General features: G+C 51.5%; 3 protein-coding genes across 3 annotated transcripts; 2 read left to right on the forward strand and 1 right to left on the reverse strand.

Moving 5' to 3' along the window:
• On the forward strand, positions 1 to 1,470 carry BKA67DRAFT_518160 (uncharacterized protein; the record flags this gene model as incomplete). The annotated part of the gene is made up of 1 exon (XM_046097982.1): positions 1 to 1,470. One exon carries the CDS (start codon positions 1 to 3, stop codon positions 1,468 to 1,470), a length of 1,470 nt encoding a protein of 489 aa, XP_045959161.1.
• A 728-nt stretch (positions 1,471 to 2,198) lies between these two features.
• BKA67DRAFT_624277 (uncharacterized protein) lies at positions 2,199 to 4,982 on the forward strand (the record flags this gene model as incomplete). Its single annotated transcript, XM_046105521.1, has 1 exon — positions 2,199 to 4,982. The coding sequence occupies exon 1, from the start codon at positions 2,343 to 2,345 to the stop codon at positions 4,980 to 4,982; it is 2,640 nt and encodes an 879-aa protein (XP_045959162.1). The 5' UTR covers positions 2,199 to 2,342.
• Positions 4,983 to 5,560: 578 nt separating this feature from the next.
• Positions 5,561 to 9,470, reverse strand: BKA67DRAFT_517891 (uncharacterized protein; the record flags this gene model as incomplete). The annotated part of the gene is made up of 4 exons (XM_046097952.1): positions 5,561 to 5,800; positions 5,921 to 6,636; positions 6,796 to 8,507; positions 8,596 to 9,470. 4 exons carry the CDS (start codon positions 9,468 to 9,470, stop codon positions 5,561 to 5,563), a joined length of 3,543 nt encoding a protein of 1,180 aa, XP_045959163.1.
• Positions 9,471 to 12,755: the final 3,285 nt, after the last annotated feature.

Below are 12,755 nucleotides of genomic sequence, written 5' to 3' on the forward strand. Positions count from 1 at the left end.
ATGACATCTGAGGGCGGAGTAAAATGCCATCCCTCGTGGACCCAAACCGGCTCGAACACATATACCCAGCCGTACGGATTTCAAGAGGTCCTGTATAATGCCATAACCGTCCCGCCTGGATCCCCTGGTCTGTTCCTCATAGGCTCTTCCGTCACCTTCAGCCACATCCCTTCCTCACCCGGCAATGAACTTTCTACCCAGGACCTGGTCCCTCTCCTCCGCAAGGCTTGGCTACAGTTGCGACAGCAATATCCGACTTTAGCAGCAGAGAACCACCCAAATGGAAAGACATACACCTCCCCATTGTCCTCCGTGGAGTTTGAAGCCTGGCTTGACGAAACATTCATCGTGACTCCCGGTAAGACATCTGTCGAGCACTGGAAAACTATGGTCAAGACAAGTAAAACCACACTGCACTTTTTCCCTGAGGAGCGCCAGCTGTTCATGCAAGGGGAGCATCACATCCTCGATGGAAGGGGCGTGATGAACTTTTGGGACCGCTTCTTCAAGTTTCTTGCATCACCAGCAAAGGAGGATTTACTGAAGAAGACATATGGCTCTGAAATAGCACGCCTTCCTCCACGATCCGATGACCTTCTCGACATGAAAGAGATAGGACCCGGGCGAGGCGAGCAGCGGGCGTTGGAGATTCTCGCGCCGCTCACCACCATGCAATCGCCAATCACCGTACCTGTGCCACGCCCTCTACCTCCCTGCTCTACACGGAACGCAGCGCTTGAGTTCCAGCTTAGCGCTCGCACCACGGGCTCCATCATCGCTGCATGCAAAGCCCAGCGTCTGAGCGTGACGGCAGCCTGGCATGCCGCCGTGGTCCTTGCGACGCAGACCATCCAGGCGCAGCGTAACTCGGCTGCATCGGGAGGAACAAGGGCAGAAGTAGGTAAGCAGTTCGCAGCGTTTGGCAATTTCGACCTGCGCCGCTACTTCCCCGTCGTGGACGAAGCCGTTCTGCCCGACGCTTATGCCCTAAGCAACCACCACGGCGTGCTCCCTTACGTCGTCGAGCCGGACGGCAAGAACTTCCCAGAGATAGCGCGCGAGCTCGCCGCTTTCTATCAACAAGACCTGCCGAAGGCGGACGCCGAGGTGTGGAGCGCGCTGGGCCCCATGATCCGCACAATGGTGCCAGAGTTTACCGTGGCGCAGCTTGAGGAGACCACACCCGCCTTGTCGAGTCTGGGGGTGGTAGACAATTTTATTGGTTCATCGTATACCGATGTAGAGGAGAAAGGGATTTGGCGGATCGAGGAAGTCTGGTTTGGTGATACAGTGACTGGGCCGTGGCTGGAGTGCTTCATGTGGGCGTGGCAGGGCCGGCTGTCCGTTAATACTTGCTTTAACCCAGCATATTACACGCGCGCAGAGGTCAATGAATGGAACCAACTGGTGCTGGAGAAGATGCTGAATGGGTTGGGGATTCTAGGTCGGTCGTCTTCGTCGAAGCTATGATTGGGGAGTAGTCTCAGTCTTGATATGATCAAGCAACGAGAACCGATGAGCATCTCGGAGATGTCCGAACTTTATTTTCCAGCCCATCTGGTTTCTGAGATTAGCTATCTGTATCGATTAACGATCGAAGGAGTAGTTTGCATGTTCAGAGGGGGTGATTATACATTCTAACGTCCTCGAAGGAGAAATGGGACAGCCCTACGAAAAGAGTAAACTTTTCGTATGTAAACTGTTAGCAAGTGGCAGGTAGGTGGACCTAAATATTCTGATGCTGCTTCCCACGAGTTTCAACGGCTTAGCCGTAGCCGTTAAATTTCAGCTTTTGCTTCTAAGCTTTTCGTGTTTTATGAACTGTACCCTAAACATAACCAACATGCCCAAGCCAGAGCCGGACCAAGCTCGGCCGGGCGCAAGAAAGATAGACCCATGGCTAGTCGATTTGATTCTTTAAAATCACGATGTTCGATTTATTGGTAATAGTGAAGTGATCGTATATTCCTTGACCGCCAGCTCACATCACCTTTTTCTGACTCCCTGTATCTGCTTTCGGATTTGTTGGATGCTGTGGAGCACTTAGCCGAGCCATGCTGCTTGTTTCGCATCTTCCAAGCAGTGGCCCACTTTCAAGGCGGACTAATGCGATGTCGTGATTGTGGACTCTGCTGTTCGTGCTTATCACGCGGAAAATGACTGAGAAAGGTTGGTGTACAATTAAGTATCAATCGTTCCATGTGCTCAGCCTTTCTTATAGCAAGTCATTACTAACATCTCTAGAGTCGCCGTCATTGCTTTTTGAACAGTATCTTCTGCATGTCGGGTCAGCTTATCGTCATATTGGGGAAAAGCAATAAGCACGTTGCACCGATGCAATAATGGAGGCAAAGGTGCAATGGCTCACTCCCGCGGGTGACTTGGACGCACTGCTGAGCGGCGCCTCTTTTGGTATGCCATGGCCGAAAAACCTCTACCGGACCGGCCAAACGTTTGTTATCCGAGGAGGCGGTCAGGAATGGCCGCTTGCTTCACAGGAGATAGCCTTCTGGCCTGATGGATCCCTCAAGTGGACAGCCCACTCCGTGAGCGGGAACATAGATCACTGTGAAAGCTATGTCGTTAAAGCGGGCGAGGTCGACAAGCGAGTCGCCGTTGTCGTAGATGGAAGCGCTGAGAGCCTTCATGTGGTTAATGACCACAGACTTGGAGTCAGATTCGCAAATCCTGGCAGCCCGTCTCTGCTTGAGGAGGTCTCGCTGAAAGGTCAGGTCATCTGTTCTGGGGCCACAGTGATTGCATCAGTCGACAATGCTGTCTACTCAACGGTCGTCAAAAAAGTGCAAATCGAGAATGCAACATCTGACAGAGCTGTAGTCAAAGTATCAGGCGTGGTTGTCTCATCTGAAGGGCAGGAGCATCTCCCATTTGACGTCCGAGTTTGTATATACTCGAATGCGCCGACTGTGAAAATTGTGCATACCTTCATCCACGATCTTGAAGCCAGTAAAGCACTCACATCTCTAGGTATTCGTTTTAGCGTACCTCTAAAAGGCGCAGAACTATACAATAGACATATCCGGCTGGGTGGCTCTAATGGGGGTATATTGAAAGAAGAGGTTCAGGGTCTCTCTGGACTGAGATTCGGTCCAACGGTGAAAAACAGAATTGACCAAACAGCTGGTAAGCCTGTCGACCTGAAAGAGGAGGCGTGGGAAAAGACCGAGGTGCGAAGGGGACTCTCGTATATCCCATCGTGGAGCGACTACACATTATCACAATTGTCATCGGACGGGTTTACTATCAAGAAGCGGACCAAAGAGGGACATTCTTGGGTCAAAGTCAACGCCGGCACCAGAGCCGACGGCATAGCGTACGTTGGCTCAGCAAGAACAGGCGGCCTGGCTGTCGGCATGTCTGATTTCTGGGAGCGGTATCCGACACAGCTAGATCTGAACAACCTCACCATACATGAAGGAACCATCACAATTTGGCTCTACTCTCCCCTTGCAGAACCGCTGGAGACGATGCCATATCATGACGGGCTGGGGATGGACACATACGCGAAACAGCTCGAGGGCTTAAACGTGACATACGAAGATTACGAGCCGGGATTCGCCACAGCAAACGGTATCGCACGAACCAACATCATTTACTTGCGACCATACGAAACAACACCATCAAATGCAGAGCTCCGCAACTTCTCATCTTCAGTCAGAAATCCTCCTCGCCTCATCCCAAACCTAGAATACATGCACTCCACAGGTGTCTTCCATGGGTGTTGGGCGCCCGACCATCACGTCTTGAACTATTCGCCGAGCGAAAAAGAAGAAACGATTGAGAAGAATCTAGAATTTTTGTTCTCGTTCTACCAAGGTCAGGTCGAGCAGCACAGATGGTATGGGTTCTGGGACTACGGCGACGTGCAACACACCTATGACACATACCGACACGCCTGGCGGTACGATGTCGGCGGTTTCGCCTGGGACAACTCGGAGCTGTCGACCGATCTCTGGCTGTGGCTCTACTTCCTGCACACAGGACGGTCGGACGTATTCAAGATGGCTGAGGCCATGACGCGACATACGGGTGAAGTTGACGTATATCACTCTGGAAGATTCAAGGGCTTCGGGACCCGTCATGGCGTGCAGCACTGGAGCGACAGTTCGAAGCAACTCCGCATCTCGAACGTGTTGTTTAGAAGAATCTACTACTATCTGACTGGCGACGAACGAACGGGTGATCTAATTTCGGAACTGCAGGACTCCCAGCTCGCTCTTTTGGGTCTGGACTCGCATCGTAAGGTGCAAGAGCATTCCGGAATTCCAGAGGGGTTCGCCATGGCCAACATCGGTCTTGATTGCGGACCACTGGCTGCAGCCTGGTTGAGTGCTTGGGAGAGAAGGACGGAAGGGTGGGTACGAGCACGAGATCTCCTGATCAAAATGTTGGAAGGAATCTCTAATTTAACGCATGGTGTCGGTAACAACGCAGTCTTGCTGAATCCCTCAACGGGTGAGATACGAGGATGTCCACCACCCACGCCAAGATACGCGATTTCGCACCTGTCGATGTTGTTCGGCTTTCCCGAAATCTTTACGGAACTTCTAGATTATGCGAAGGACGAGTACCCAGCGGTTGTCGCCGAGTTTATGAAAGTCTGGCTTTCCTACTGCCGAGCATATAATGGTGGCAGCGAGATACAGCTCAATGAATACGGCTTCGAGTTTCCTGCCTCTGCGGGTTGGAGGCAAAGTCATTCCACCATCACAGCCTTCGCTGCAGTGAAAGAAATGAGCGATGAGCTGGCCACGGCAGCTTGGGACCAATTCTTTAGCGGTGCGGGTTTTGGAAACAATAGTGGCGGATACGACAACAGCCATGACTGGACTGTGACCAAAGCTGTTGCTCCCGAGTACTTCAACGATGGGCAAGAAGCGTCGTGGATCACGACGAACGAGGCTGCTCGATATGGTGTTTCCGCACTTTTCAATTTAGCCAACATCAGGAGATATATTTAAAATTCACTGTGATTGGATAAGAGCAGCTTCCAAACGTATAGAACACACGCTGTCAAGGCACGAACAAGTGCACATCATTTGACATGTTCAAGCTGTGAAGCAGATCAGATCCTGCAGTACGTACATTCGCTAAAGTTCATATCCCATATCAACCGCCATTACATCCTCCTTTGAAATTTACCGTTGCCGACAAGTCCGGACACCCAGTCAATTACTAGCAAGGTTGAGGTAACACTGCCTTCATGCCACCACAGACTTTCACCCAATGTCCAAGGTATACCTGATTCATCGCCACATGAGCCAATATCAATGTTGTCATTAGAGATGATCGGCAGCCCTCCGAGTTCTGAATACTTGCGATTGCGCCATTTCGTAATACATGAGAAGGAAACATAAGTAAAGCGCAGTTGATCGTTCTGGATATGTATTTGATCAATAATAAAAGAGTCATGTGGAAAGTGAAAATTTAGTTCTACTACACCAGGGCATTGGTGTCGCATTCCCTCTGATCATGGCCCAATCATTACTCATATCCTCTTATCTTTGTGTTTGTAAAGATTGTTGGCGCGACGAGCTGTTCACAGTTCATCTCGCAGGTTCTCAACCTTTTCCTTCAAGCCCTCGGTTGCTGTAGAGGCGGCTTCAACAGCGGCACTGGCTGCAGAGGCAACATTGTCTGTGACATGGCTTGCAGCACTGGCAGCTGTGGCGCTTGCCAGACCGTAGAGCTCCGACAAGCGAGATGAGACCGACTCGGAAAAGGTAGGTTCCTTTCCGACGATGAGCTCCGAGATATACGATGCGACAATGGCGTATTGCTCAGACGCGGCCGAGGATGCTGACTGGGCATAATCGCCAGCTAGTGAGGTCGCAGATGAAACGTTGTCTGCAGCCAGGTCACCGGCAGAAGCAACATAGGACCCGGCAGCATCAGTTACTTCTGCAGCATACTCCCCGGCGTGGGAAGCGTAATCGGCAGCGACATTGGTAGCAGAGGCCGCGTAATCACTAGCTGCAGCATAAAAGTTCTCGTACCAAGGAGTGGGGGTAGGTACACCGTAGATCTGAGAGCTGACTTGGCTGACGAGGTAGTCCCAGTTCTCTGCAATTGAATCGCCAGCATTGGAGGTGGCATCGCCAACAGATGATGCCAAAGAAGAAGCAGCATCACTAGCGGCAGCAGCCGCAGACGATACCGACTCTCCAGCGATTGATACGACGGATCCGGCAGACTCAGTGGCAACAGAAGCAATAGAGCTTGCCGATCCTTGGACGTCCGTTGGCGTCGGTGTAGCAGTCAAAGAGCTCATGGCAGTGGAAGCAGCCGCAATGAACTCCGAGTAACGAGCATGTGCGACACCGAGACCAGCATAGTAATTGTGCTTGGCCTGGTCTGACAGCTTCTGAACACGCTCAGCGGCCGTGCTGGGTGTAGGTTCAGCGAGCCCGATGGCCACCTTGGCACTCTCGTAGTTCTCTCCAGCCCACTGGATGGAGTCATCAAAGTTTTGTTGAGCAATCGACTGGACTCGCTCCCAGTCTAGAGAAGGCACAGATGGGATCGTTGGCAATGCATCCGTCCAGCCCGTGGTAGAGCTTCCGTAGACGGCATCGGAACCAGCTGATACGGCATCATTCAAGCGAGAGTTGGCAGCTGCCAGAGCCTCGTAGTATGCACTCGATGCCGAGCTCGGCACCTTGTTCCAGTCGAGGGATGGGAGAGTAGGCAGACCTGGTATCCAGTTTGTAGTAGGTGTCCCGTACACACCAGTAGACGCAGCTGTCAAGGCGTCGTTGAGACGAGAGTTTGCACCAGCAAGCGCGCCGAAGTAGGCACTCGATACCGAACTGAGAGCTTGCTCATGAGCAGGCTTGGGCTCGCCGCTAATCTGGACAGAGACAGCAGAGAGGGCACGGGAGTATTGGTTTGCAGCCTCTGCGATGGCAGCCGTGTAGGCTGACTGGGCAGCCGACGTGATGCTGTGAGGGTAGTCGGATTGCACTGCAGAAGCAGCACTGGAGATGGAAGAACCAATGTCGTCGGTATCAATGTCTAGAATGGGTTGTCTGGATGGAACCGATTGTGCAGCAGCTCCGAACAGTGCTGGCTTGATGGTAGTCGTTGCTGATTGGACCGGTGGCTCATAGTCAGGCGCATCGGGCGTCACAACGATATCCTCCTCGATCTGCTCAGGACCATTGAGTTCGTCCGAGGTTGGCAGAGGTTGTTCAGATGCGGCGCTGGTAGCCTCCGGTGCGCTAGCGGGCGTCTCGGTCTCAGCGGCATCCGAAGCCAGATCTGTAGCGCGGTGGGTAGGCTCTCCAGTCAGGCTCTCTAAAGCAGGGATAGCAGAGGTTTCATTCTCGTCATTTGCTTCGGAAAGAGAAACAGTAGCAGTCACGGTCTCATCTGCCGAGATGGTCTTCGTGGAGGTGCCCTTGGGGATGACGCTCGACACACCCTCACCGACCGACTCGCTCGCAGATTTGACATGGTTCTCCAACTTGCCTGCAACCTTCTGAGCGCCCTCTTGGACAGATGCTGCAGCGTTCTTAATAGCCTCAGCGGCTTCAGCAGCCTGTTGTCGGGCAGCCTCAGCAGCACGCTTTGTGGTGGAAGCATCAAAGTCGTCAGTGTAGTCACCGGCCACGGCCTTCCAGGCGGCAACCTGCTTCAGGCTTGCGAGTTCCCGAGCAGCTTCACCGGCAATAGCCATTCCCTGGGCCTCAACATCACTGCCAGCAATCTGCGCCTCCTTGAGACCAGGGTGCGTAACGACCAGACGCTTGAGATCCTCAACCCACTCGTCAAACTTCTCTCTTAGCTCATGGAACTTCTGCCAGTGCTTGTAAGTGACGCCATCCATCCAAGCCCACTTCATCCCGATTTTCTGGAGGGCCAGATCACGGATACTTTCAAGAATGCGAACATGGTCCTGCGCAGCGTGGGTGACGGCAACCTCGACCTGCTGTTCATAGGACTCGCGCCAGGTGCGGATGCCCTGAGCCTTGTCCTTAATCTTCAGACCAGCGCTTCGCACAGCAGTACTGACCTCATCCTCAAACTGATCAGGGCTTCCGTTCTCCTTGTGCTTGTTCAAGATGGACAAGATAGTCTTCTTCAGGCCCGCAATTTCGTTGGCGACAGTGGTGTTGAGCTCGGAAACCAATGGAAGACCTTTGCCACGAACCTCGCCTTCAATCACCTCGTTTGCCAGAGTTTCGATTCGCTCCTCGATTTCAGAGGCACCTTCATCTGCAGCCTTGGTAAACTTCCCCTGCCACAACTCAAGGTCATCAGCAACTTCCTTAGCAGCCTTATCCTTAATCTCTTGCTTGCTGAGTGTGACCGGGGTCTCATCGACGTTGGTATCAGCTGTTGGGCTGGGGGCCTCTGACTCGGCGGCGGTCGGTACGGAAGCAAAAGTGGGTTCGACGTCGACAGTTGTCTCAGCAGGGGCGGTGGTGGCAGCGATCGAAGCGGAGGGCTTGGTGAAGGTGGACTTGACAGCTTGTGTGGCATGACTGGTCATGGTGATTATTAGCAAAACCTCACGTCGTCGGTTCGAAAATGTGCAATGGCATCTGCGATAGATGTGTGGATAAAACTCACGTCACTGTGTCTTCAGTCGACTTGGACTTGATGCCCCTGTAGCGACCCAGACGATCCCCGATTCGGTGGAGTTGAGGCTCAACCTTGGCGGCATAGACATGCCTCACGTGAGGCCAGACGGTCGAGTCGAGGAAGACGTAAGTCTTGTTCCAGGCCCACAGAGTGGAGGGGACAGCGGTCTTGGTGGTGAAGACCGAAGCATGGTTGTAACCTCGGAGAGCATAAGGTTGGACGAAGTAGTACGAAGGCACAACCAGCTCGTGGTAGGTCTGGAAGGCATTGATTCGGGCGATATCGTAATATGGTGCTACAATATCAGAAGCCTTGTTGACATGGGGCGCGACGGTTTGGTCATACTGGGTCTTTGCGAGTGACTGGTATTTCAGCAGCTGGGGCTGCAGGCTCTTCTCCCACTGCGATTGACCAAGAGCTTGTGCCTTTTGGAGTTGGGGACCGCCATACTTGACGGCGTATGTCCGAGCTGGGGTTACGACGGCGCGGTCGACAGTGTCGTAGTAGGGCTTTGCCAGATCTACATAAGGTGCGGCATACACGTCGTAGTATGGGGTGACATGCGGCGTGACTGCCTGCTTGAGCTGGAAATACGGCTTGCAAACCTTGGGCGTTGTCTCATTGCAGGCTTCCAAGGTGGCAGGGCAGCGGAAGAGAAGTGTGAGGATGGAGTACCATATGGATAGTCTGGCGGCGAGGCTAAGGAGACGACTCAAGACACTTGAGTTGGACTTTGCTGATGGTGTATTCCTTCTGGGTGTTGCGCTGTGGCTGTGACGGCTGATTGCATTGTTGACGCCGTTGGTCGTCTTGTTGCCGCCATTCAGAGAGCCGTTGGTGTGGCTGTTTGCTTTACCATCCATGATGAAACTCGTGGTGTCGTCCACGGGGACCGACCTGTTCTTCATCTGCTCGTGGTGCTATCAAAATAGACGGCCGAGCAGTGGTTCTGTTGGGAAGCAAATTCCGGGCTGTCGATTGTGTGGGTTTGTTGTGAGAAATATGAAACACGTTGACTCGGGTCCCTTACTTGGATAAGGTGAGCGAGCGTCCAACGTAGAGCAGTAGCTGAGAGCAACGAAGACTACCTACGTAAAGGTCTCTCTCAATCGTTATTGCGTTAACTGAATCTCACGTCAATTGGACGCAGACCTGGAACACTAAAAGTTGGAAGCTCTAGCACTTGAAAGTTGGCGCGTCTCCAGAAGCTAAGAGCTTGGATGACGCTAATGGCTTGAGTTTCTAGTGGGTCTTGCTTGTGATTCTTGATTATTGGGTACGTGTAGATACTCTTATCGCGACATATGGAATTGCAGATGACTGATGACGAAGAGGAAGTGCAGGATGAAGGGGGAGGATGCTGGAGACCAATGATGTTCCAAAGAGCTATTAGTAGCACTAACCTAAATCTCTATGATTGTACACGTACTGAGAACAACGATCGTGCCAGGGGGAAAGAGGGGGGGGGGGGGGGGGGGGGGAAACCACCCTCGGCGCTTGATTGAATTACATGGAAATAGCTGGTTAGCAATCTTTGTGAGATAAGCCAGCCAGCCAAGGTTCGCGGTTCGCATGACGGAACACACATCTTAGACTGCCCGTTTCTTCGAGTTTAGTCAATAATTCCGTTTCGACAGCATACAATCAATGTCGCTATAAGTTGTTTTGTTCATCCACTGAAGTTGCTTTGTTCATCCACTGGGACTTGCTCTGAGACCACTAAATAATAATAACACAGGGGTGTTTCCAGACCCTCCACCAGTTTGCCGTGCAGCTGGGCCAAGAATGTGTGGGTGAAACCTCAACTTCGATCGTTCGTTCGAAATGATTGGAAATGGTTTGATGTTCAGCGGCGGTGTGTCGCAGACCGTTGCAGGCGTTGATGAACACTAATAGAGTTCGACATCATGCCAAGCTTATAATCGGTGTAAAATAAACAACAAGCATCAAATATCCACCAAGGCCTAAACACTAAACACTTACCTCTTCCTGCACTATCTCCATCTTCATCTCAGTGCTCTATCTGTTGATATCGCGTCCTAGATTCTGGGTCGATGCGGGCATTCATTACAATTCGAATCACCTTTTCCCCTCGTCATCTTTCCCGCAAATGGGTTTTCCCGATGAACTATGGCACTTAATGACGGATTTCAAGCTGCACTGTTGGCTGAAATAAGCTGTTGCCAAGCGTTAGACGTCATCGAACTAACCTGCGAAATCAATTATCGGTACGCGATTGGTGATTGTTGGTCAAGTCAGCCAAGATTTTGACGTCGGACATTGAGCTTGACATAAGCCCGATCGATTGCGGAAAAGTGATTTACGGCAGATGTCCTGTTCGTTTGTTGTGTTTCACATTTGGTGTCGTTCTTATTAGCATGCCAAGTTCTGAAGAATCAACTGTTAGATTCTGCTTCTTCCAGGACTCAACGTACATCCATATTGAACGCTTGTGGCACCTCCAATGATGACAAAACCTCTGTGTGATGTCTAGGCTCTCGCTTGGCCGAGGCTCCGCATAGTTCGAAAGTGTTCGGCTACACGAGTTTATCGGGCCGGCGTGAGCTACATTGTCAGGTAGATGCCGCGTGAGAGATCCTGCAGTCAAATCAAAGACTTGCGAAATGATATCAACTAACTGGCGAAAATATACTGATATGTCGAAGGGGCAGGTGGAAATAGGGTAACTTACCTTGCGCTGCCGGTAATGCTTGGCATAGATCTATCGCAGAAGTATCTCGTAACACAATTTGCAAAGGAATTTTATTATTCTAATACTAGTATCATGCAAGCTTAGGTAGTAGGAACAACTCCTGGTAGGCAGTTCGTCGGATCTGTTAAAGTCAGAAAAGTCTGATATCACGCGCTGCGAGCATTCCATGTGAAATACTTGACCCACGTATCTGCCAAGTGCCTAGCAACCATCAGCGAACGCCGTCATCCCGCACGATATATGGAATGCCTTAAACCCACTGTAATGCCTCCGAAGCCTTGTGACCTGTCCTTGGCAATTGCTTAAATTTCGCCGCATCATAGTTCGCGTCCACAAAGTTTGGTTGAAGCATTCCTCAAGCTCTATAATCGCAGTCCAGAAATCGATAACCTGCAAGTTTCTCGCTCCATGTGCTATTCCCCATGCATACCTCCACCTCTTCCACGGCTAGAGACACCACTCTTTTGACTGGGCCGGCAACGCCGGACCGATTACAATACAACCAAGAACAACGGCTTGTCAATAGCACGTAATTGGTGCTTGCGTGCACCAATTCTTCTCCATAATCTCATTGCCCATCACTCCCCGGATTATTATCAGCAGCATGCAGAAACTAAAAATTGATCAGATGGTGCTTCTCCAGGATCTTATTATTTAGAGCCGGAACGGAACCGAGCCAGGAAACGTTGTCATTGCTTGGTTGCTGCAACGAGTCAGCGGTATTCATGTGGAATGATGATATTCCCGCAAAGTTTTATGAGATCTTCCCGTCTTGTCCCATACCATCAGCCGTGTTTGCATATATACTGTAGTACCACTCATGATCACGAGTCAAAGGCCCCCATCCTGCCATCCTCAGTGGGTTCATGGCACAATTGTGATCACAGCGGTGATAGACCCTCCTGCACTTTGATGATCCGTAATCAGCCTTGTGGTCCGCTCTTACCTACTCAGGCGTGTCTGGGGATCTAAAAGCGGATAGTTGCGTCATAGTGGATACCAAAAGGTCTCCTGCACTTGCGTGACTCTGGTCGCATTGCAGATTTCGCAGTAAGACGAAATAGGGAGAACTACCAGCTGTTCGTCGCGTGCACATGTACTCACTTATCATTATGACCAGGTCTACCATTAGGCACAGCGGCTATTCATAGAGGACTTGGAATTTCCTGCTACGACATGTGTGGCTGTTCGAAAGACAAGCAAGGTCGTGTAGGACTTTAGTATATCTCTGCGGCCAACCGTTCAGAAAGTACCGAGTTCTCGCAGTCTTTTGAGCCTTGCGCCGGTACAATTACATCATTCTGGGTCTATGGGGGTCATCTCGCATGCTGCAACCATCCACCGTGCCCGCATCCCAGCCAAGGGTAGGGATAGCGTGAGACTAACACGTTCAAGCACCAACCCCATACATACATAGTAGATTTTTACCATACTA

The sequence above is a fragment of the Truncatella angustata genome, assembly GCF_020726525.1.
Source record: "Truncatella angustata strain MPI-SDFR-AT-0073 chromosome Unknown BKA67scaffold_4, whole genome shotgun sequence".
Classification (NCBI taxonomy): Eukaryota; Fungi; Ascomycota; class Sordariomycetes; order Amphisphaeriales; family Sporocadaceae; genus Truncatella; species Truncatella angustata.